The sequence below is a fragment of the Anguilla rostrata genome, chromosome 12, assembly GCF_018555375.3.
Source record: "Anguilla rostrata isolate EN2019 chromosome 12, ASM1855537v3, whole genome shotgun sequence".
Lineage (NCBI taxonomy): Eukaryota > Metazoa > Chordata > Actinopteri > Anguilliformes > Anguillidae > Anguilla > Anguilla rostrata.
In genome coordinates this window covers 11,212,099-11,239,094 of record NC_057944.1, presented here as the reverse complement: position 1 = coordinate 11,239,094, position 26,996 = coordinate 11,212,099, and the positions used below count along the sequence as shown (strand labels likewise).

The 26,996-nt window shown below is 39.3% G+C and overlaps 1 protein-coding gene and 1 long non-coding RNA gene across 4 annotated transcripts in view; both read left to right on the top strand.

The window, feature by feature from the left end:
• LOC135236004 (protein CEPU-1-like) overlaps positions 1–26,996 on the top strand; it is a 258,438-nt gene that overhangs the window by 204,466 nt on the left and 26,976 nt on the right. For all 3 annotated transcript variants that reach the window (XM_064302123.1, XM_064302122.1, XM_064302121.1), the window contains exon 3: positions 20,815–21,047. In XM_064302123.1, the coding sequence (XP_064158193.1) occupies positions 20,815–21,047 (233 nt within the window). The remainder of the gene's footprint in view (positions 1–20,814; positions 21,048–26,996) is intronic.
• LOC135236005 (uncharacterized) lies at positions 1,719–8,222 on the top strand. The gene is made up of 3 exons (XR_010324485.1): positions 1,719–2,129; positions 5,229–5,430; positions 7,277–8,222. It is a non-coding gene; the product is annotated as an uncharacterized LOC135236005 (long non-coding RNA).

Here is a 26,996-nt window from a genome sequence, read left to right as displayed (position 1 = left end):
GCCTGAGTACGATTGCCCCCCCCCATTCCCCCGCCACTCAGCTTTCACATTAGTGATGTTGTTCCGTACCCGAGTACACCTGCGGCATCAACTACGCAACATTTGTTTACGTTGTCGCTCCAGTGTAGAAAAGCACGCCAATCGCAAGATCCCAAGCGCATACAATGGAGTCGACCTTCGCACTGTGCCTGCTGTTATTGCTATTTTGGAGACAATGTCAAAAACGACCCTCTCGCCTGCCTTCCTACTTTATCAGCTATGGTCGTGCGGTTCAGAGGATGAGATCGGCACATGCTGCGCACATGTGCAGATTTCGGAGGAGAGAGGCGGCGTTGAGAAATGCCTTTGTAGCTCTACTCGCCGACTGCTACTCGCGTTCAACAGTAAGGTGAGAAGCAGACCAGTTGTTGACCGGAATAGTTATGACGTCACATTCTAAATAGCAGTCCACTTCCGTGTTTTGGTACAGTAGTTTTCACACCTGATGAGAACCATACCCGAGTGCACATGAACCGTACTCGACCCCACCTTTTCAAGTGGACCCGGGCGCGGTTCAGTGATCCGTGCCCGGGTACGGTACACAGTGAACTGGACTTTGGGGTCAAGTGTGCCCGGATCCGGGCCCGGGTCCCTGATGTGAAAGCCCCCATAGTGTCTTGCACTTAATTGTGGTTGCTGTTCATGTGAGGAGATTGCTTATGAATAGTTTTAAAGTTAATGAGAATGTAGCAACATCATCTCTTCAGAAAAAAAGCAGGCCTGCAAAACATGGGGAAGGGAAAGTCAAGATGAACTTATCATGTTTATGGAACAATGAAAAGACTGTGTTTACCTTGAGTTAACATTTTGGGCTAGTAGGTGTCCCACTTACTAAAAGACAGCAGCTAGCTATCACTATTCTTCTAAAATTTGCCTCCTCAGCTGCAGCAAGTCCTATACATTTTACATATGGTAGGCAGCTAAAGTTAGGTAATGTTAAGTACCATAATACCTGGCTTGTTTGCAAACTCATTTGCTGGGGATAATGACCGAGGGGCTGGGCATTATGCAGTTTGAATGCCTGACACAGAGTTAGTAAATTTCCCTCCATAAAGGGCATTCAAACTGTATAATTCCTGGCCCCAAGTTCATTATGCACTTATGCAAGGACTTACCAACAAAAGGCTTTGTAATCAAAACATAAAATTTAAAATATGCTATTTCATTGCAGGGGAAAAATTACTTGGGTAATCCAGCAAATATCCCAAACACTACCTCTTAGGAACAAAAGCATCTTTCTAGTCCTTCTCAAGTAGGTTAGGTAGAAAGCGAGCTTTATGCTAGGTTTTCTGTTCTTCACGTTACCCGAAACTTCAGTTTTCTTTTAGGTGATCTCACAGAGCTGCTGAGTAGCTCGCTTTGTAAAGCCTGATTTATACTTCATCACCCCAACTCTTTTGACAAGTGTCATATGACAAAAATGACGTGTTTTCAACTGAAAAAGTGTGGCTGGACACTTTTTTTCAATGTTGCACACCTCTAGAATTTTATGTCGCAGAACTTGATACTTTGTCATGCAGTGTTGATTGGACAGCAAAATGGAACAGCAAAATTCATTATCATGGGTACTTTATTTTTGGTTTATCCGAATGACGGACTACCTTATTTTTTTCCGTTCACGTCTTTTAAAAAAAACTAATGTAGATATAAAGACGTTTTCTGCCCTATTTCTCAGTAATTTCACCGGGCGCTGCCATGTTTTCACAGACATAAACTGTGGCATTCTGTCCACTGGAGAAGCAGATTGGTTTTGGCTGCACCAGCTCGTGGGGAGAGCACTCGCACCTGGGTTGCGTTAGATAATCAGCCCAGGTGCTTAAAGGTGTGCTGCTCTCCACAGTTCGAGGCCAAGACCGGGAGCTCACACCGAGAGCGCGTTTCGTTATTTCGTTTTTGTTTGAGTGTTTGTCTGTTTATTTCATTCGCGTTTGTGTGGGTGCACTCTCTCTCTCCATGTGGCACCAAATGGTGTTTTCCAGAACTGCCACATCTCCCGTCCAGGGGTGTCACGCCAGCGTTGAGACATAATCATTAGCGGGTTGAGTACAGTATTTTTTCTTTGTGATACTGATCTGCCATCTCCCACGCAGGTGAGGCTACATCTCTTTTTTTTCATTTTGAGAAATTATGAACTGCATTTATTGTTATTATTGGCAGATGTACACATACCAAAATATCGTACTATTATTATTATTGCAGTTTCTTACATTTTGGTATAAGTGGAATAAAACACTCCAAGCTGTGCATTTCAAGTTGTAACGCACACACACACACACACACACACACACACCAGTTATTGGACTCACATTTTAATACTATTTAACATGTGCTGTGGAAGGCTATGAGCTGATTGGTTGCCCCATTGGGGATGGGAATGCCATTTCTGGAAATCTTCTAAATGTCTTAATTTATAACATACTACAAAAATAAATGCCTGAAATCTCAGTTCATAGTATGCTGTGGCAATGGTCTCCAGACTGTTAGCCTGAAGTTCATTGCCCATTCACATCAGTTTTATCATCTCTGTCATTTGCATTTAGGGGGTCATTTTCCTTGAGCAGCACTGTCTTACTTTTTAGCCTACCATATGTGTGCCAACCTGCAATAAATTACAGCTCCAGAATGATTGCAATTTTATGGTGAAATAATATTACTGAAACTTACACATACTCAGACTGTGCTTTAGGGACGTAGCATGAAAAAAAAGTGATTTGTATCTTCGAAGTTGAGTTATTTACAGTCACTTTGCAGATGGTATATAATTCTGTCTGAGCATGCCCGGGAGATTTCTACAGGTATGTTGAATAATACAGTATAATGTCTATTTGATTACCTCTCCCGTAAAAGAGAAAGCCATCCTCGGGCAATTCCAATTGTATTGAATAACAATTTCCATTCTAATGAGTGAGTTAATATAACACAGGGACAAGTCTCAAGACTGCAATAGATACTTCGAAGCTATGGACCCTTTATGAAATTACAAGGCCGATCTTACGATGTCCTGATATGACTAAGTTATTTAATCATTCTGAATTGCCTTCAGAATGGCTAAGTAATACATTTGAGATGAGTTTTTATCAATAATGACAACATCCTGAAGAGTATTAAATAGTACAGCATATAAATACATATTTGTATGCCTATTCTACATACAGCTAAACGTATTGACAAAAACAGAAAAAGTTAATGTTTATATCCAACTGTATGGAAAATTCGCTGTGAACAACAAAATATAGCAGAAAATATTTGATATGACCTGTTTCAGGAAGTTACTCAAACATTCACCCAAACACTAGGCTACACAGAATGACTGATTTGCTCTGCTACCATTGAGGAGACAAATTGAAGTCAAAGGTAGTTAGATCTAAATTATGCTACAGTGTAAAAGCATATATCGTGTCTATTATGCATTAGCTTCTTACACAACACGCCACCATGTCTTCCAGTGTTTGATTTTCAGTATAATTCAGATTTGATTACAAGAAAGCCTTGGATAATTTTCTTTTTTTGTATGCAGTCTGTTCATGATGTGAAGCTCTCAAAGCTCAGAGGATGAAATGTCATTGCTTTAGGATAAAGTGAACAATGCAATTTCCAAACCTCGCATAACTTTTTTTGGGGTAATATTAAGACAATGGACTCTCATTGCTAAATTTTTTTTTAAATTTTATTTTAGTTCCCAAACATTGAAACCCATTGCAACCTAATCTCATAACCCATATATATTTGATTCTTGGAAAACCAGAACTACAACACCCGGTTAGTTAAATAAAGTATTTTAGTGCTAGATCAGAGCACTGGCCACACACACACACACACACACTGGCCCTTTTCAGTTTGGGAACAAACTCTTCAGTTGGTCTTTAATTGCAGAATTGGTTTTTCAATCCTTACCGCTTATTACTGCAATTAGATGGCCTACAGTGATGCCTTGGGGATAAGGACTTAAATACAGTTTGAATGCACATTTTCAATACATTAATTAAAACATGTTTGTTTAGCTAGTAGGCTGTTTGTAATTTTTTATGGAGCCGAATGAGGAATCTGCCATGGCGGCACTACCTTTGTCTTTAACTGCTTTATTGTGGGACGATAAAGCATAGCTTGGTTTTTGCCATATGGAGATGGTACTACATTGAGTTTTCATTGATGTTGTGTGTCCCCGTACATTCTCCAAGTGAGGCATTTTATGAAGGAATTCAATTCCATCCAAAGTAATACAGTATTACTTCACCACATATGCAATTATTTTTGGGTCGTATGCCATTCTTAAAGCCAAGGACCTTCCAAATCGACAATGGATATCGCATTGATGGGATGCACCATTTATAAAGTGCAAAAACAAGAAAACTAATAAACAAGGCATTAGTATGACTAGTGGTGAGGTATTTTGTGGTTCAGTTCACATAGCACAAGCACAATATTTACGCTTTTTAATCCAGTTACACTCAAAATATGCTCATTGTAGAGCAGATAAATCCTAGCCACGGGGAAACATTGTGGATATATGATTTTAATGAATTTGTTGACACAAAACCGGCTAGCCGCTGTGAACCTGGGAGCACTTGGGGTCTCGAGATGGCTGCTAGCCTGGATAGTGCTAGCCTCAACTGCAGTGAGCTCGTTTGATATAATATTATTACAGACACGCTTTGAATGACAGCAGTGTCTTAGAGTTACCCAGATACACACACACACACACACACACGCACACACACACAAACATGCCAACAACACCCAGTCCCCTTGCGTTTTCATGGAAGCACTGAAAGTAATTACGAGAGTTAGAAATATGAATAATCAGTTATGAATGAGCCTTAACCTTGGAGTCTGTAGTACTGCATTAGTCATGTGTATATATAAAGCCTTTTTCACCTCAGACAATGAAAGGGATTCATTTCTGAAAAGGAAGAAAAGCGGCGTGTCTTCCTGAGGTTAGAGGCACATAATGCAAGGCTGTCTCTTCTGACTTTTTCTGCTTTTACTCCTTTCTTGGACATAGAAGGAATAATGACACCGCTTCTGTGTTTGATAAATGATCTTTTATGCACTTAACCAGTGTGTTGAACTTCAGTCTCAAATCGTTGCTTTTCATCAATTATGGACTCAATAATGCAATGAAGGATTAGACGACTTCCTTTCCATTTCTGAATTCGGAATGAGGATTGAGATTCATTCTTTTCATTCAGAGACTATGGCAGTCTATTGGTGTCAAAGCTCAAGGAGGAGGAATACGTGGGGACGTGCTACGCAGTGGTGTGAAAATGAGTGACCGAGCAAGTTTAGCACCTCCTGAATCCCCATCTTCCCTGGGGAGGAGGAGCAAGGACGGAGACTCCGCAGACCAAGGTCTCCACCTGCCAAGGAAACAGTACTTCTGACAAAAGCTCTGTGTGTTAAGTGCTGGATTCACCCAAAATGTTTCTGTAACTTTTCATTTTAGTTAATACAAGGTAGCATGTTCGGTAAATTCTTCCACAGTTCTTCCAAGTACTGGATTCATTCAAAAATGTTTTAATAACATTTAATTGGGGTCAAATACAGGGTATCATTGTGGGTACAATTTTCATGTACTGTAGTAGTATTTTTTTTTTTATCGTTGGAAAAATGTTTCACAGCTAATCTCTGGGAACGTTCCTTGTGCCCAGGGCTTTTTTTATTTTATTTTATTTTATTTTTTTAGTTCACTTTAGGATTACAAATCCTTTTAGCGGTCTTTATTTAATGGTCTAATGTTTTAAGATATGGACTTAAATCAGAGGCTTGCAAGCACACATTCTCTGTGAAACATTACCGTTGTACCTTTGAGCAAGTTATGTTCTCTGCTAAAGATTCAGTAAATATCCAGCTTTACAAAATATATCATATTTAAATTGTAAGCCATGCACCTCACATTGGATTATATTGTATGCAAAGTAAAAACATGTTCCAATAACATTCTTTCAACATTAAATTAGAGCGCAATCAATATGTTCTGGTGTGAGTACAAATGTTGGATTAAAGATGAATGTTGAACGGTTGAGGTAAGAGGTTTAAGGGATTATAAGGTGCTTTGCATTCGCTTGACAAGCTTTGAACATGCCTCGTTCTCCTTTTAGCAGATCACGTCAGATACCCGTCACATGACTCCTGGTGAATTTTCTATAAGTTCACAATGTATTAAAACTCCAATGCACTTTTTTAATTTTTTTATTTTGATGTCGGTCTGTAATCATTCATTATTCAAATACGCAAGCTTGAGACAGTGCCCGGTAGTAGCAGTAGCAGTAGCAGTAATTGAATCGATGCGTACTGCGTAATTATATGGGTATGGTTGGCCTTTTCTCCAACAAAAGTTGAGACATAACCCTGGTGTATGACCTTGATATGTAATTGTTAGGGTTTGAAGTTGTAGTTGGTTCTGCAAAGATCTAATCATCAAGAGCCATCAAGGAAAATATAAGCAACCCGAGGACATCCTGCAGTAACTGCCGTTTGATGAATCTATGCCCTTTTGAACTGCGCATAGATCACCGGAGTGGAGTAGTCTTCGGCCTCTTCCACTCTCCCCCTGTTTAAATTACAGCCCTCGCGCTGAGGCGCCCGGTCTGTGCTATCCACGCCGTAGCGCCTTCACGAGACGCACAGGCCGCGCGAGCCGCAGCGGTCCCCAGCCTCTCCTCGGGCAGACGGATGTAAATCGAAACTCATCAGCGCAGGTCAGGTGCCACCGTATGGGCGAATTATCCCGCCGCATCGATCCTGGGAGACTGTCTCTCGCGAGCGCCGTTCGCCGTTATCAGCGCCGAGGTGCCAGCTTGTCTCCGGGACACTCCGACCCGCCGTCACCCGCGTATCAGGCGGTCTTAGCTGCGCGGTAATTAAAACAAAAGCTTTCCTCGTCGCTGAGCGATTCCACACCGTTTACGTCCAGGATCAGAGACGGGGGTGATATCGCTGTTTATTTTTTTTTTCAATCCGGTTATAAATAAATGTATCGGTTAATTGAAATTAATGGCCGGAGATGCTGCCGTAATTACAGTAGCTAAAGGGCGCCGGTAATAATTGAAAATGGAAATGGCTGGTGCGGGGTGGGGGGGGGAGTGGTGGGAGGGGGGGAGACACTCTTCCCAATGTCGCTCAAAGTCACTCCGCTTGCCATTTTAGTCTTTCTTTCTCTTCCGACTGTCAGATTGCTCCCTGTGCGTAGGCATTCCTCAGAGAGGTTGCGGAGATCTTTTTCTCCTGTTTTTTTCAGTGAAGTGTCCACACCTTGGCTCTGCTGTTTGACCCCGTACTGAAGTGCACGATCGAACCCGGGCTCTTAGACGGCTGTGTGGAGCCCTGGGCATCATTTCCAGTGTTAACAGAGAAGGAGATTGTAGAATTAAGCATTGGAACTCAGAAATGAACCATGCTTGTCAACTTATATACACATATATCTTTATAATTTTTTTTTGGTTAATTTGTATTGATTATACATTTATAAATGAGATACCTTTAAGAGGAAACAAAAACAGCTTCTCGAAAGTGGGAGTAATGTTTGTCATTGCTGCCAATCAATTTTCAATTGATTACCTCTCCTTTCTTTAATTATGAGTAAGGTCGCCATTTTTTCTAAAGCTTGTGACCCGCAAATGAGATTTAAACTTACATTGCAATCGATATCCTCACGGGGGCCCCCATAGACACTGGATTAGCTCAATCACCTGGCTAATCACATAATTAGTGGTTAGTAATGTCCCTCATTAAAGCAATTCATTTTCCTAAAACATGGGGGGGAAGGAAAGCAAACACAGGCAACAGTGTCAACCAAAAAATGATCTTAGCGGCAGCTTGTCCCTGTATCCATCAGGTAGACTGCACACAGATGGATTCAATGTATTCTCCACAGTTCGCAATTTATCTGCATGTACACAAAACAATGGTAGATTGACAGTTATAATAAAAAGCCTAAACGATGGTCTAGTACGGGAGAATACTCTTTTAGCAGAGCACAAGAGTGCTTCATCCACAATTTCACCAATAAATACTGGGGAAAAAGTGGATAACCTTAAATTTCATGCATTTCTCAATAAGTGTCAATGGCAGTGGTGTTGCACAGCATAGCAAAATCCCTATACCCTCCAAAACAAGTCACATTTCTTTCATTCTTTCAACTTTGCAATCAAAATGTATGTATTATTTAACAACTATTTAAAATAATAAATAATATGTGATGTGTAATATAAAATAATATATATTTGTTGTATTAAATTGTTGATTAGCTCTGAACATAATTTATGATACTCCAAAATAAATACAGTATTATTCTTGGCTCTCTTTGATGCACGCATGCATGCATACACACACGCACACACTCACACACACACACACACACACACGCACACACACACACTCACACCTCTAGATAGAAAAGTTGAGAATGCACTATCAAAGAGAAGCAGTGATAGTCACACTCTGGCTGTATAAAATAAAGAGAGACAAGGAAATATGTGAAGAGATTTATATCCCAGGATATTTTCAAGGATGGAAACACTATCACTTTTTTATTTAGCACAGTCAGTTTTAAAGACAAAATGGTATTCAGCAGTACATGCAAGGACAAGACAAACATCTAACTTTAAAATATTAGATGCTCATTTACTCATTTTAAGTAAGCAGTCAGAAACAGTAGAACTGATATGTGAAGACAATAGATATCTTTAAACATGTTATTCGTCCTCCCAGAATGAATGCATGTGGCCAGTTCGAGCACAACTGACCTCATGAATCGCTGTGGTGAATTACAGTAAGACAGGGACATGCATTCTGGGGATGTTACAGCCAATTATGCACCATCTTGTGGTCATCACTGGCATAGTCAAAATTTAAAGGCCAAACGTAGGTTCCCTTGATATGGAAAAGTGTTTTTTTATTTTTTATTTATTTATGTATTTTTAACATAATTAGAATGTATTCAGTTTAAAGTAGCCTTTGTAATAATAGATTACCAAAGTCTGTCAGGATCTAGGCATTGTTCTGTAGCAATTAAAAGGCCAATAGTATGCCAGGATATAAAGAAAAAAGTATTGGATAAATCAAAAGAGGTTATATTATGTCCTGAAATGGTTTTGTCAGACCATCTTTGGAGTATTGTTCAGGTACCATACTGTATGAAGGATTTAGAAGCTCTTGAAAAAAAAAATACAAATAAGGACCACTAAATTTGTTCCATCATTAATTTATTATTAAGTTATGAGGATAGATTTCCAATGCTTTTTCTATTCAGCCTCCATTCAAAGGAGACTGAGGTAGGAGCTAGTTGAGGCTGTAAAATTCATAAAAGGAACTGAAAATTACAATTCCACACTGAAATCAGGATTTCTATTATTTATTTTGTTTTTTATTATTATTTTAGACAGTTGTCAATGCATGCAACTGCTAGCCTGGTCAAGTAATAAGGCAGAGGCTTTTGGGGAGTCCAAGTCCAGGATTGGTGACCAACCTGTTCCTGGAGATCTACCATCTTGTAGATTTTCACACCAACCGTAACAAAGCACACCTCATTCAACAGTTAAAGATCCTTTTGAGCTGCTTATTAGTAGAATCAAGTGTACCAAATTAAGGTAGAAATGAAAAACCTATGTGACGGTAGATATGCAAGAAAATAGTTGGTTACCACTGTTCTACGCTGTAGGGTGAAGATGAGCTTGTTAGCTGAATGGTCTGTTCTTATTTTTACTTACCTTTTCCACAGCCTCAGAACTTTTTTTGTGCTTCTGTGGGGACAGGTGTTCAGTATTTTGATTAAGAAAATTGTGGGGTTTTTTTTCCCACAATGCTTAAACAAATACAGTATATATTATAAACAAAATATATCCTTCTGGGAAATCAACAAGTGTTGAACGATAGGCTTTAGCTTTGCCCATCAGTTAGCAATATTATCACAAAAATGTCCGTGTAAAAATGCCCATGTAATCCCTGTACACCGTAACAGTTGCCGACCCACCATGAATGTGTCTGGTTAATTAATCCAGAAAGCGTTTTTACCTAATCTTTCTTTTTTTCCAAAAGCAGTGGAGAATAATTTTCACTTTTAAACGCACTGTGAGCGGGAGTATGCTGATTTTTGAGACATTAATGCCTGCTTTAAGTGATTTCAGTTCCAGCTGATAACATTGACCAGGACCGTTTTTGTGACTGAGGCAAGAACGCAAGGCTGGTGATTGGGCTCTCTAATTAGTAACCCATCTATGATTGAACTATGAAGAGAGAGAGTTTTGTGCCATTATTGTGTGACTGCTCTTAATTTCCTCTCAGTGACTTGCAGTTAAATCTGGCATGTTCTGAAGTATCTTAAGTCACAGCTTACATAATTGACTCATTTCGTGCGCCTTCTTTCCAGTTTAAGCAATAACAGCTGCTCTGGGAAATTGAGAGTGAGAGCAAGAGCGAGAAACCCTCCTCCAAGCTAAAACTTTCACTGCAATCTCATCAGCAGAGGAACAGGTGCACAAAGATATTTTTTAAAGAGCAATAGATGTGCCTACTGCGTAACCAATAATGTGCATGGATATATAATCAAATTTAAAATACAGAGGAATACTCAGCATTTTGCGGTACTGAATTGAAATATTAATAAATAACTGCCTTGCGACCCATCAACTCGTAAATTCCACGTAACACAGTTAACTCTACCATGTAAACATGAATATGGGTAAGTGATCATATTACCATTGGGTATTACATGATAAAATGCAAGCATAGTATAGGCTTGCATATGACAACCATCCCCCTCACCCCACCCCCCCCCCCGCCACCCCCCAGGTACAGGCGCTAGTTAAGCAACCCTGGCGATGACATCAGTTATTATCTCTACCCTGTATTTTGATTTGACTTCTGAAGCCAGTTGAATAGCCCCAGGAGGCTGCTGGCAGGGTGAAAGAGGGCTAAAAGACTGCAGCAGACCGTACAGCATAAAAGAGAGAGAGAGGGAGAGAGAGAGAGGCAGTCAGCTGTGACTCGGGTCAGAGCTCACGCGCGCACACAGCTGGTCTCTGATCGATGGAGAGGAAACGGCGCCTGTTACTTACCGGGATGCAGGGGTCACCGGACCCAGCTGCCAGCTTATCCTTCGCTTTCGACTCGTTTACCCTTCGCGGGCCGGAGCATGATGGGGACTTCGGTCAGCGGCTGTAGGTGCATTCAGAACCTCACACCCGTTGGCTTCGCCCTTTAGATTTGCTTCGCTTTCTTTTGTTTTTTGTTTGATGTTGCTGTCGGACCAAGTTGCGGCAAAGCTGAGGAAACTTTTTAAACATAAACGGAAGGAACCCAGCGTGCTTTAATAGGGTGCAACCCCTTTTTAAGTTTTCCAATTTTAAGCTCCTCCATTCAGCAATTGAACCATGGCCCAGTAGTCTCTTGGTTCGGTCAACAAACCTCCTGATGGCACAATTTCCAAAAGGATAGCTTCATTACTTTCCACCATCTCCCTGAAACACAAGTTAATTTACACAAAGCACCAGCCCTGTTTGCCCTCAGAGCTCGGATTTTAATCAGAGCCACTGCACTGCAGATGAAATTGGTCACACTTCATCTTTTTATTAATTCATTTATTTACTTATTTTTAACTGAGCGGATCCAAGTGATCACTGAATTGTTGATTTATTGCTGAATTATGACTTTTTCCACCCTACTTTCCATATCCTCCGCTATGTTCTGTTTTGGTCTTAACAAGGTGACTTTCATGCTATCATTATACATAATTAACACACAATTACATGTTGGCCCTGTGTAAACAGATGTTTTTGTGTTTTTAATGTTGCTGATTAATACATTGTTGTTCTCTGTGAAAGTAGGAATGGACCATATTTGAGTGGAAAGTTGTTAAACTGTATCATAACAAGTGATATGTGTCCTCATAAAAAAGTTTTTTTCTGGAGCAGTTTTCTGGGAAACCTTACTTTAAACTATATAGTTAAACTATTTTAATAGACTTTTCTTAATTGTCTTCTTCATTTATTCATTACTTGTTAATTAATTTATTTAACTACACATAGTTTAATTACACCTTAAATGTATTTAGAGTTGTTACTAATTTTTATGATACTCTTGTGTGTACATTCAGATTAAATTGATTCCATTAACTTCAAAAATGAAACTCAAAGCTGGCAGTTTAGTACAGCAGGGACATTATTTCATAGCACTGACACCCTTGTGATGTAATAGAAGTGCGGGACAGATAATAAAAAGGACACACACTAGAGTTACCAATTCAGCAATTCCTGTGTTCAAGGACTGAATGTTTAACTTTGGCACCCCCCCGCCCCACACACACACACCCAACTAATTTATTTTTGATTTGCCCTTGTGCATATTATAGACCCGACACCCGCAGATCTCACATCTAACATATTCACCCTTTGCACAAAGGCTTAAGGGAGCACTCTGTTCATTTACACCAAAAGAGCCGGTGTGATCCGTGTTTCCTCTTTGGCTCCATAATTAACCCCTGTGCAGTTCTCTTCTGCATTGCCCCAATAATACTGTGCTGCAGCCAGGATGTCAGACTTCATTCGCAATGTTCCTGCAAGAGTTTGTGGGTATTTCCGACCATCATTTTTGTATGTTTATGCGTTAAGATATGCTTACTGGGGCGCCAGTGTAGTATAATGGGGACATTACGTTACATTTACATTACATTTATTTGGAAGACGCTTTTATCCAAAGCGACATACAAAAGTGCATTTCATGGTCATGGACAACTACAAAAAAGCTGGTCTTGTGAGCTAAAGGTCATAGATTCAATACCATTGTACCCTTGAGCAAGGTAATTAACCCGCACTGCTCCTGTATATATCCAGCTGTATTACATGATAGGCATTTAGCAGATGTTTTGGATAAGAGCATCTGCTAAATTTCTGTAATTTAATGTAATATAAGTCTTATAACTTTCCCTTAAGTGGGAAATATGCAAATTGCAATAAGACTTGTACAAAATGTCACGTTGAAATACAGCTTGCACCCCCTGGCCAAGTTTTCTGTTACTAGAATGTCCCACCGTAAATTTACGATGGTTTTTTAGAGTATTGACATGCTTGTTTAACCCACAAAAAATAAATCAATTGATAAAAATGAATGCGGTTTTGTGTTAGTTGTCATCAACATTAATTTCGTGCCTACAGTATGAACCATCCATAATGTGTTCACATTCCTTTTCTTTCCCAAAAGTTTTAGATTCTCTGCATCCCCATACTAAATACCGCTGGATTTGTTTTTCATGAGTTGTTTTTGAATATGTTCACATTGAGGAAAATGGCTTCAGCATAATTGTCAATGCCTATGCTTGCTTGGAAACTGAGTTGAGACCATTGAATGAGATTACAGCTATGTCAGGAAAAAAGTAAAAATAAAAATAAATAAAAAAAGATCATAACAAGCACAGCATGAAAAGCACTGATTATACGAAATAGGCCTTTCTTCTATGGTTTCATTCATTTGGTAGAAACACAGGAGGTCTTTCAGATGTACGGACCAGCGTGTAGGCTGCCTGGCCCGACTCACTGATCAAGTCCTGGGATATCACCATAGTAACATATTCAGAAACCACTTTGGAGCATTTATCTGGGTTACAGATGAGTGGGTAATGTAGTCTGACAGCACGACAGGCTAGACAGTGGTATGGATTCAGAACTGCTTAAACCTAAGACATTTGAAGGTCACATTCCAACATTTTAGTAATGTGCTAATGAAATTCAGAGAGATATGATTTTGTACCCGTGGGGTAGGCCTATGTGCTGTACTTGAATGGATCAAGAACCTGTCAACATTCTCTCTGAATGGATGTTTATTTGTGCTTCGTGTCTGTTCACTAAAAGCATTACTTGAACGTGTAATATCCCCCACAAAATTGATATTATTTATTTCGTATTGTTTTTTGTTTTTTTGTTGTTGTTGCATGTATCCATAATATACCCTCATTGCGATTAATGAATTAAGTTATTGTAGTTCTTAGTAGATGTTCTTGTTTAAGTTAACTTACTGTATATAGTTTGAAGTATTTTCTCTTTAGTTAGGTTCATTTGGATTTCAGCTAGTATTGCATGAAATTGGATGCATTATTTATTTTATTATTGTTATTCTTGTGAATTTGTATGAAAATACAGCTGCTGTTCCGTGTTTACAGTTCCCTAGGAAATTATGACACTGTGACAATGACCCGGAAGTACATATGCGCTGTTATTTATAGGTAATATTTTCTCGGGAGAACGCGAAAGCTTGCAACATCTCGCGGAAGTTTTTTTTTCTTTTCTTTTCTTTTCTTTTTTTCCCCCGCGCTCACCCGTGTCCCTTTAGCGGCACCGGACTCCCCCCCATACATATTCATGCTCGTATTCAGCAGAATATCGTGTGAGTTCCCCGCTGTGCAAAAAACGTTCCATGAGATTCTGCAAATAATTAATAACCGTCTTCTCTCGGAATACCTCCGCAAAAAAAAGAGGCATAAAATAAAGGGTAGCAACATCTGTTTTCGACAGATGGGAGTGAACTCCGTGTGAACCATGACACAAGCAGGAGCGGAGCAATATGTTTCAGGCGAATATATTTAGGAAGATGCGGCTGACATAATTGCCTTCATTCGGCGTTTCCCCGTGGTGCATATAGAATACCCCCGTGCAGATGTTTGTGCAGGTCGCCGGGACTGAAGAGGCACGCTCCCGAGCAGGTTGTGCGTTGCTCCAGGCGTACCCGTTTCAAAGATTGCACCTGCTCTGCCTCTTCGTTTTGAAGCTACGGTGTGCTGTTCACGGGCACGTCTCTCATTGTGTCCCTTGTCTGCTTGCTGTCTAAAAAAAAGTCGCAAAGCTTGAAAAGCTGTAGACGGATTACCCATACAAATGAAAGAGGGCGTGCTTTTTTCACATCACTGTGTACAGTGAAGTCCATCAGTATTTGGACTGTGACACAATTTTGCGTTGTATTGGCTCTGCACTCCAGTGCATTGTATTTGAAATGAAGCAATGAATGTGTGGTTAATGCGCAGACTGTCAGCTTTAATTTATGGATATTTGCATCTGTATCCAGTGATACACATAGGAAATACAGCCATTTTTATACATAGCCCACCGCCTGTCCTATTTTAAGATAAATTAGATGATGTGCCTTACTCAAGAATCCAACCTTTAGGGGATGTGGACATGCAGTGTCACTGCTATAAGCACAGTACTTTACCTATGCAACAGGGTGCAGGGTATGATAAACTTTAAATTCCCTTGATGTACTTCAGAAAACTGCTTGAAAGGGTTTTGGAAAGCCCAGATATAATACCAAACTTGTTTTGCTAACATATTCAACTTGTTGAATTCATTTTTGCCATGTCGAAGATGTTATACTTACATTTCTTAGGACTACTGTTGAGATATAGGCTATGCACTCTTCTAAAGAAATATGTGGATATTTGGAGAACATGGATATAGTTCTGGCTAACAGATATGTTCTTGCAGTTTTTGAACACTAATAGCTTTTCTGTTGACTGTGTGAGGACAGGACACAGGCTTACTTTTATTAATTTATCAAAGATGTCAACTTTTACTTTAGGGATATCAATTCAGGCCAGTATGACTGGGTTCATTAATCATTAACTTCTGCCGAGATGCCATCGTGCCTCCGAAGCCCCGTGTGGAAAAGTAACGTCGAAGCTTCTTTCCTGTTCCTGTGAACACTCCAGAAATCAAATTTAAACAGGAAGCCCTTGCACAGTTCTGGCCACCTGCTGAAACAGGGAATCCAAAGCCTTTCACTGAAGCAGAATCCACGCAGTGTATTTATATGGGGCATCATTCTCTAGAATGACACAGGCAGATTCATAGTATACTGTATCTCCTGGCTGAATGCGAGTCTGCCAGTCACCCGTTCTCTACAAAGGAGTTCCACATGGGCTTTGTAGTGGGAAGCCGGCATCTTGCAAGCTACTGTTTTTATAGAGAATCTTTACTTCTTTTTTTTTTTCTTATTATGTAAGTTTATTTCAGACCTCTCCTGCTGGATTCATCAAGCTACCATGAACTATACTCCAGTTGCATTGCATGCATTTTAAGTTATGGTATTTATACCCTTTTTATATTGCAAAGCTTTTAAAAATATATACTGTACATTTTTATTAACTTAAAATTTGTGGAACTCATTGCTTGCTTCAAAATTACAAGCTGGCAGTTACACTAAACTAGATATACGCTGTGTTGCACAAATTAATAATTAAAAGTATATTTTATTTGGCAAGGCACAACAAATCCCACAGACATTTGCACATTGGCAGAACAGAATCCTTTTTGTCGCAAAATAGTTTTATATTCTTTCCACCAGCCATGGGAATAGGCTTCTGAGCACAGTCAGTCACTCCCAATACATCTGAGAATACAGCTAGTCTGTAAATCTCTGCTGCAGTTTTCTTGTTAGCTGGATTAATAGTCCAAAAGCTTCAGTATTAGCAGTATCTTAAGGGCGGATGGAGCAATGATTGACTGTGGTACCTCCTATTCCAATTCCCTTCCATTTATAAAAATGAAACATTCTTAATCATGTTTTGACATCTAACCAGCTATAGGCTACATGTATTAGGGTGATGTGTTGCCGCACATATATAATATACACTATATGACCAAATGTATCTGGACAATCCTTGGGGCTGTTTTTCATGGTTTGAGCTCGGCCCCTTAGTTCCAGTGAAGGCAAATTTTAATTGTACAGCATACAAGTGGAAGAACTTGACTGGCCTGCACAGAGCCCTGACCTCAACCCCATCCAACACCTTTGGGATCAATTGGAAAGCCAACTGCGAGCCAGGCCTAATTGCCCAATCAGTGCCCGACCGCACTAATGCTCTTCTGGCTGAATGGAAATCCCTGCAGCAATGCTCCAACTTCTAGTATAAAGCCTTCCCAGAATAGCGGAGGTTGTTATAGCAGCAACAGTTGGACCAACTCCAAATTAATGCCGATAATTTTGGATGTGATGTTGGACGTCAGGATTCCACATACATTTGGCCATGTAGTGTACATGTATATAATACTGTAATACTTATAATGTAGTTATAATCATTTTGGACATATAATGGTATTGCCGAGTTTAATAACATGTTGTGTACAGTTATAATTTTTCTGTAATCCACAGATATACTGATAATGCAGTGATGTACAGGAACAACTACAACAACAATACCAGAGATGTGTTTTCAATAGTAATCCAGTTGTGCTCTGTGGCTCTTCCTATTCCCCAAAAGTACATTCAGTACATTAAAAAAAAAATCTATTGCTGTTAATGATTGATGTGCTCCAGGAAGGACCAAACCACAGTGAACATAAATAGAAATAATTTCTTCATCTTATCTGATTTTAGTGTACTTTTCCTGGAACATTGCAAAAGCCCGCATGAGTCCTCATCTTTATCTGAAAAAAAGAGTCAAATCTGATAATAATTTTTTTTTCTCACCATACAAACAGAAAGAGAACTATAAGCCCGTGAACCTAGAATGTTCCTGAAACTTAGATGGTATTTTCCGAGTAATTACTGTGGGTTTCTGCCTTGGGAGAAACAAATGCAACCATATCATGTGGAACATACCTTTTTTTTTAAATGGCCACTTTACAATGTGGAAAAATAGATGTGAGCTATTAATATGCTTACAGTAGACTAGGTGGAAAGAGGGCTAGATAAATCTTAGTGCCCTCCATTGGGAGATAGGGTTGTGTAGCTGCTAAAAGAGGAACAGAGGAAATGGTTTGTCTGATTTGTACTTAGATTCATTGGAATGCTTTGGAAAAGAATTATAATAATCTGTGTTTGACAGGATCCATTGTAGAAGTCATCCAAATATAAAAATAGAAACATACAGTATTGTTGTCATATCAGCATTGAAGACCTAACAATGAATCAAAGAAAAAAATAGTAAGGCAATAAGAGCTTCAACAAAAATCATGCAATCAAAGCATTGGTTTTGCAGAGATTTAACTCCCTGCACATTTTAGGCTTCCAGACTCTTACTGTTGCATAGTTTAACTAGAGCTTATATATGCACTGCTATAATTAAAAACAAATCACTTCTCGTTTGAAACAGAGGTGGGTAGAGTATTTAAAAGACTGCATTCAGGTATAAGTATTGTTCCATTAAAAAAATGTATTTAAATAAAAACAAAATTCTAAAATTACTCAAGTATGAGTTGTAAAAAGTATGTGGTGAAAGAAAAACTGTTCAAGTATATACAATATTTCTTACTAAATTTAGTTTGGAATGCTTTTACTGCCAAAGTGAAATTTGTGGCATACTGCATAATGTTCTACACATATTTCACATTTCCCATGCTCTCTAGCTAAAGCTACACTGACTGTCGTACTATTTACTTCTCCCACCAAAATAGTAAGCTCTGAACATTTACATCTCACCAGCAGTCTACTGATAGCTAGGTGCACTGCAACACTAGCCTATACAAAATTGAGTATTAGTATCATAGACAAGTTATTTGGTGTCGAACTTTTTTGAAATGTGGGAGAGACAATGAACCCCCCCCCCCACTTTTTTTCTCTTCAAGAACACTGTGCAACATGGGTGCAAGAGGGTACAAGGAAAATTATTTAGATTTATGCCTGTCCCTCTTTCTAACGTATTTTGTCCACTGATATAAATATTAGCCTGATTGTTCTACTATTCACCATGTCTGTATTGTAAAGCTGGCAATCAACACAGTTTGGAACTTTCCACTGTCTTTACTGGTGGAAAATGTGAAACTGACCCCTTTGACCACCAGTCAGATTCTGTGTTTGCACACTTTTAAGAGTCACTCCGGGCTCTACTTACAGTCAATCTAATTCTTAAATTACAGTTAAATCCAAACTAACCTCCAAATGTAACCTTCACCCAGTCCACCTTTATGCATTTTAAATTTTCCAACAATGCACAGCACTTTAAAACTGCCTGTGCATCCAAAAAATCCCTTTTTGGCTCTCACAAAGCCAAGTTATATCTTTATATCTCTTCTTGCAATTTGTTGGTGCATTCCCAGTGTCTCCTTCGATCAATCTCAGATGCCATATTTGGTGTCTTGCTCCTGTGACATCAGTGGGGAAAGATAAAAAAGTGGCACGACCGTCATTGCAATAAAAGCCCAAATGAAAGGGCAGAATTGTTTCCCCCTTGTGAGAGGACGGGAATTTATGGAGGAGAAACGGAATTTTCAGCATGTAAGCCTATATATTTTATCTTGCTTAATGGTCCCAGTTCATAAAGCCATTCAGTTTTTAAAACTAATCACAAATCTCAGAGATACTCTACAATTTCTTGCGATATTGTCTGCTGCTGAATTATAAATTACTAAAGCTTCTGTAAAAATTGTAAAGCTTCCCTGAAATATTGTTCTGAAAGATCACAATAAAATCCTACTGTAAGAGTTGTGCTACAATATTCCTATTGCTGTGCATCCAGTATTCAGGATGCTATGAATTGTTGTTCATTAAATATTCTGATATTAAATATAGTCTATTCAGTGTGTCCTGCATGTTACTGTGGCTAATGTAAAAGAACTGTGTTCACTTTGTCTGTATGGAGGGGAGGGTGGGCCTGTTTGCTGTGAACCGCATGCTATGCAGTCAGGCTTGGAGAGCTTCTATAATGATGAAGCAAACACACTATTAATGCTCATCATTGCATCATGGGGGAATTCCAAGCATTATGCATTGTTGTTTGAGAGTTTAGCAAACTTTGTAATTATATCAGATCATTTTAATCACTCAAATATGCTTGCTTACACCACACTGTGACAAAAAGTATCTGGACAGCCCGTGGTCTGGGGCTGTTTTTCATAGTTTGAACTAGGCCCCTTAGTTTCAGTGATGGCAAATCTTAATGCTACAGCATTCAATCACATTTTAGACAATTATGTGCTTCCACAACAGTTTGGGGAAGGCCCTTTCCTGTTTCAGCATAACAGCGCCATTACATTACATTTATTTGGCAGATGCTTTTATCCAAACGACGTACAAAAAGTGCATTTCATGGTCATAGACAACTGCTAAACACAGGTACAATGCTTATTTTGTACAGCTATTTCTAGCCAAGAACACAGTTTAGTTCACACAGTGAACACTATTCAGACCTAACCTCGCGCCCCTGGGAAAACAGCAAGGTCCATATAGAAATGGTTTTGGTGAGAACGGTGTGGAAGAACTTGACTTGCCTGCACAGAGCCTTAAACTCAACCCCATCCAACATCTATTAGAAAGCCTACTTTCCAGCATATCTATTGGTGAGCCAGGCCTAATTTCTCAATCAGTGCCCAAACACACTAATGCTCTTCTGGCTGAATGGAAGCAAAGCCCTGCAGCAATGCGCCAACATCTAGTATAAAGAAGAGTGGAGGTTGTTATAGCAGCAACGGGTGGACCAACTCCATATTAATGCCCATAATTTGGGATGAGATGTTGGATGACAGGCGTTCACACACTTTTGGCCATGTAGTGTATTTTTGTTTTACTTTGATAGATAAGGAAACAGTTAAGAAGGTGAAATATATTTGTCTTTTGCTGCTCCTCATCCATTCAGTTTCAGTAACAGATTGTGTTCTACAGCAGCCAAAATGAGAATCATCTGTGAACACATATCTTAATGACAGAATGCTTATCAGTTACCCTTACCCAGTGCTGAGAAGTGTTCTGTGTTATAGCAAGGGCTCCCATTGAATTTACAACATCCTAACGTTTATCATTCATTTACCGTGTAAGAAAAAAGACGAGACTTTTTTTGTGTGTCTGTGTTCATTCCAGGTGTTTGCAGGGCAACTCTGTGACGCACACAGCCTGGCTGAACCGCTCCAGCATCCTGTACGCCGGAGAAGAGAAGTGGTCAGTCGACCCCAGAGTGAGTCTGCTGGCACTGAACCAGGAGGAATTCACCATACAGATGGAGGACATGGATACGTCTGATGAGGGCCTGTACACGTGCGCAGTGCAGACGCGAACCAGGCCCAGAACCACAGCGGTGCACATTATTGTCCTGGGTAACGTAGTCTTTCTTTCACCTTTGCTTCTCTGGAACAGTGTTCCCTAACCGGCGTGCCACAGGTCAGGTGTGCTGTGTGGGGAAAAAAATCCTTTTCATAAAAATGTAAAATGAATTTAAATCTGATTTTGCTAATCCTAAACACAAAATCCAAAATAAATGCCATTAAAATGCAAATACCTTCATTCAAACCCTCAAAGTACATTTAGGTCTTCTGTTGACACATTTGGAAAGGGGTATTGTGTAAGAAAAAAGGTTGAGAATTGCTCTAGGACAATTAGAAGGTCTCCTCGTTTACCCATAACTCATTCATATTTATGTGATTGCAATGCTATTTCACTCATTTTTCTTATATTGCTTATTCATTTATTCAGGAACATACAATGTTTCTTTTCTTAGTCTTGGCAAACTTACAGAAACTTAAGAATATAAGAAAGAGAGAAAGGAGGATAAAAGCTAAATAAAAATATGCATTATGCCTTTTGCAGACTTAGCATGCTCACTGGTTCTCATTATCATATGTTTTTTTAGGCAATTGCTAAGGCACTATAGTTTTGATCACTTTGATCATTTAGGATGGTCCCCTTCTGCTTCCTGGACAGCCTGAATTCTTTGCAGTGTGGATTCAACTAAGTGCTGGAAACATTCCTTAGGGATTTTGGTTGCTGACTTGATAGCATCGCCCACTTCCTGCTTCCTTTGGTCATCCATTCATGCTGCAAACCTCCCTTTCCAGCTATTCCCAAATGTGCTCTGTTGGCCTGAGATCTGGCCATTGGAGAAAACTGAAGTCGGTGTCATGTTTTCTGGATCAGCTTGAGATAATGCATGATTTGTGACAGGTGATGTGCTTTGTGACATCATATTGTTGGAACACTGGGAAAATTATGCTTCATTGGATAAACTTAAAATTGTGCTTCTATTTGTTTCAGCTATTTTTTCTTTATTTATTCTTTTTTTTTTTTTTTTACATTTTCTCAATTGAAATTTTATAGGTTAATTTGCATGAAATTTGTATTTATACAATGCAAGTTAGTATACTTAGGCTGTATTGAGCCATATGTTAACATTCTGGAAAACAGACTGTGACTGGTTCAATTCCCTTTTTTTGCTGCAACTCATTTGAATTGAATATGACTCAACCATATATTGACAGCCAAAATGGTAAAGACTACTGTCAGCGCCATATGCTTTATGTCTGGGTTTTTGCATTGAAAGCTGGTCTAACGCTTAAGTTTACTGGAGAAAAGTTACAGTTTTAATGAGTGTAATTTTTTGAAAGTGAGTGATGAGGGGTGAGGGTGCGGGTACTGAGCACAGGTGTGTTGAGTGGGAACCGCACAGGATGCAGGCATATTGTGCACTGAGAACGCCTGAGGGAGAGATCTGAGATTAAATTAGACCTCAGAAAGATTTAATTGCACAACACCTAAATGCACATCATATGCATAATGCATTTGTCAAGAGATCGGATGTTTTAAATGACTCTCGTTCTCCTAAGATTCTATCATTTTCCCATACTGTTCTAGATGGAGTTGTCTATATATTAATTTTGTCCTGTTCAGTGATTTCACCGGAGTGTTAATTACTATCCCTCCCAGATGACACTTGGACTCAATTTTTGATGTGGAGCACCATTACATGGGAGAGTTAAACTTTTTATCACTTGGGAAGTTTATTATGACTGTTAGAGTAAATGAATAATTAAATAAATAAATAAATGTCCAATCGGCCCCTTAGAAGTTACCCTGGGGGAGCTGTATATTTGGTTGAACATTAAGTGCCTGTCAACAGGCTTTGAATTTTGTCATTTGTAGGGCAACATACCAAAGCAGAAGGCATTGAGGCCTAAATCAAATTTCCAAGTGAAGACGTCAAGGCCAGACAGCACATTGTAAAAGCACTTATTCCATCCATATGAGCGAAAGTCACAAAAAAGAGGTGAAGGGAGCAAATGTTTTACCATATGCAGCAAATATCTTCTGGTGCATTTCCTGCTTAATGCTCACTTTCTCTGCCAATCTCATTTTATTTGGTCTACTTTGGGAAGAAAAGACATGCACCATACATTACCTGCGCATTTCCAAATGCAGGATTTGGGTTCGGGTACAGCCGTATTAAGTTAGCTAATTAAAAACGATTGGTAACAGTGAGACACCGCCCTAGCGAAGCAGAGAAGGTCCCATAAAACCTCAGGTATATAAATATTAAGGCAAGTCACAAAGGGCAGTGCAGGTAATTATTTTTAAAGGAGCGCTAAGGCCTGAAATTCAGGGCACCACAGCAGTGGCCATATGGCCTTGTGTAATTCAAGCCCTGCATCATGTCACTACATTATCAATTTTGCCACCCACTGTACTGCATACATGATTTAATTAAGCAAGCAATTTGATTTGATAATTGGCAATAATGGACCACAGACTGGATATGTTTGTAAGTGTAATGAACAAGTGTTCCCTGAAATTCGACTGGATTAACGCTCTTATTTTACAACCGCAGTTCCGCATTCTGGATTTCAACCGACAAGTTTTCACTTAGCAGACCAGTTTGTGAGCTGCAAGGCCACCCAGCATCTTCTCTCACAACACATATTTTCCACCTGGATTTTTTATCCTTCGACACCTCCCTGCAATGCTGGCGGAGAGCAGGTCAGGCCTTCCGCAAACACCGACAAAGGCTGCCCTGTTACCTAGGCAACAAATATTCAGAAAGAAGGGTTGATCAAGAGAGCTCCGATATGCTTAACATAAAGGTCAGTCTCAGAATAAATGAAACGCGTTCCTCTTCCTGTGAATGATCACATGAACATTTCACAAATGAGATCTGTAGTCACGTGTGTGCAGTACCACCTACTTACTTAATGAAAGTCGTGGTCCTGTCTGACTTGATTTGTAGGTCTCAACTAAATCTGTATTAATTTAGTGTTGTGCATATGCTATAAAACATCAATAGTCTTCTAATAATGACTGTAATCCCATTTTATCGTTATTATAATTAAGCCCTGGGGCTTTGTTCAAACATTTTCTTTGACACCCTAACAATAAAAAAGATTTTTCCGAAACGGTGCATCCCTTTCACCGACGCAGTCCGTTTTTGCCTCGGACCATCGAAGCTTACTTAAAAAAAAAAAAAAGTTAGTTAGCCTTATTGCATTTAAACGATTTCGGATTTCACGCGTTCCGTGAGAGAGGGCCGGGGTGTGCCCGGAGCGGTTTAACGGACGACGCGCTGGCGCGGAAAGCCAACGGCCCGACGGAGGAGAGAGGATAATTAACGGTTCGGGTCGGGCGGGACTGCGAGACGGCGGCGCCGAATCTCCAGTCCATTGGCTTTCCTTAAGCGCCATGCCGGAGTCTCGGGGCATTAAATTCCAGCCGGTAATAACGCGCTGTTGACATATTCTAATCATCCTCTCTGCTGGCCTTGTGCGTTTTAGCCACGGGCTATTTAAGTGACCGTTCAATTTCGGTCCTAATGTCTTCAAATGCATGCAAATGTATTTAAAACCTTTTTTGGTTGGCTTTAATCAAATGCGAGCACTTTTTTTTTTGCCATTAAAAAGCACTCACACGAGGGGCTGTTTCAGCATGGTGCGGAGTAGCACAACCCTCATGAGGTCAAATGACTGTTCCTTTCCAGCAATACTAATGGCAAACCCCTAAACTATCCTCCCCCATCCCCGGCTTCACCGTACAGTTAGAGTGCTGTATGCTCTGCCACTAACTTTAACTATGATACAGCACAGCCAATATTGTTAAATCTTGAACATCTGACAAATGAACAAACAAGCAACACGTGGGCATTTTCTGCTATTCCCATTTCAGCATTTGACATTTTTTTCTTATGATTAATATGCCCATGATCCATTTCATGTGTTTTAGCTGTGGTCTTTTCCCAAGATCCACATTGGAGGGCAAAAATAAATAAATAACAATTTTGAAAATCAAATGTTGGAGCAACACATTACATATGATATCATTTTGTGTTAATAAACAAGCAAAGGTTTTTACTAGTGTATTAAAAATTCATTTGACAGCAGTTTTTTTAGGTCCTCTAAACATATTGAGAATCCTTCACAAAAGGTTGTGATATTTGTTTTTATTCAATGATATTATGGAATTATAGCCACTGATAAAAAGGGGATCTTAAGGAATTCAGTTGGGTTTGGTCTGTGCTAAAATATTTCTTCATGGTTGTGTAACCTGGTTTGGCTCACAAATTAGCATAGGAGAGTATGGGCACCAGACAATAACAAATTGCAGTGATGTACTGAACTAATGGTCTAATTAAGAAGCGATGCTTAACGACTACCACAGCTTGCATTTCATAGCACAAGGCATTCATTTCTTGTGTTTTATTGAAAATGCCTGCATGGATCACACAAGATTAAAATAGCCTTAATGCCACCATTGAGCAATGTTTGCATTTAATAATTCCACTAACAATTTATAAAGAAAGATTATAATGTATCTTGCTGCTCCCAGATGAGTTTCCTATGGGGGAAATGCAATCAAAATGGAAAAGCATTCACTCATCCGTTTTGTTTAAGTTTTTTGTGCTAATTAATTCTGTAAAGAACTTCTAATCTTGGAGTGATCTCATCTGAAAGCCTAATTTAATTCAGTGCAACCGGCCCCCTATTTCAAAGGGTGCCAATCAAGCGTTGAGTATGGTAGGTTTTCAGATTAAATTAACACTTGAAAGTTGAACTGCTTTTAGTTTGCTGAGATTATCTGCAAACGGCTTTTAAATGTCAGCTAAAATATCAGAAAAGAGTAAGTATTTTAATGTTTACATAAAAAATACTTTAATACATAAAAATGAACAAAGTAAAACGGCTTTTAAATGTCAGCTAAAATATCAGAAAAGAGTAAGTATTTTAATGTTTACCCTGTTTAAGGTAAAGGATTTTTTTTTCCTCGATGCACATTTCTCTTTACTTAATTTTTTATAGTTAGTAGTATTGTAGCATAACAATCTGATATGTATTGCAATCTTGTTCCATGCCAGGTAAGACGTGCATTGCAGTTAACGATTTTGCTAATACTTTCCTTAAAATAAAGAGCAAACAACAACAGTGAAGAACAAAGGCAAAGAAACTGAACAATTGAATTGTTTAAATTATACATTATACTTATAATTTATACCTTTTTGTTTTTGACATTTTCACCGAGTTTAACGTTAGCTAGCTTGCTAATGGTGCCTGCTGTCACTGACTAGGTCGACAGAACAAACTTAATGTTAGCTTGTAGAGATGTGTGGCATCTGAAATAAGGCACTGGAATCTGAAACAAGATAAATTATGATCGCCTTTCCACAAATCCCCATCTCTTGCATTGAATTGAATAATACGAAGCATTTTGATGTGTTGTTTCATCATTTTCTTTTAAGTGAGTGGAATAAAGAGTAATGGAATTGATCTGGTGATTCGCTAACTGAGTTCTCCAGCAGGAGGGACTGTCACACTAACCACTACACTAAACCCGTGGACTACGAAGGCCACCAATTATGCATGCAAGGCTACTGTCCAGGCATGCTGAATAATAAACCCACTCCCTTATTTTTTGATAGGGCATCTGATACAACCAATCACATCCAATGCTGCCCTCAGAAGGCATTGCAATGCCGCACGGATTGCAGGAGCTTCAGTCTCAAAGATTGGACATCTGGCTACTGTATCAATAGGAATAGTGACTAAAGTGACATCTGCTCTTAGATCTTTGGGAAAGAGATCAGTAAATAGAGTTGGAAATTGTGGTCAAAAGCGCACATTCAATGACCGTGATGCTCGTGCATTAGTGTGATATGTAAGGAAAAACAGAAGAAGCAACTCTTCCTCAGGTGACTGAGAATGTCAATGCAGGGCATGATCAGACTGTGTCAGCAAGAACAGTTCGTCGGCAACTACATAGAGAGGGATATTATAGTAGGGCTGCAGTGCATAAAC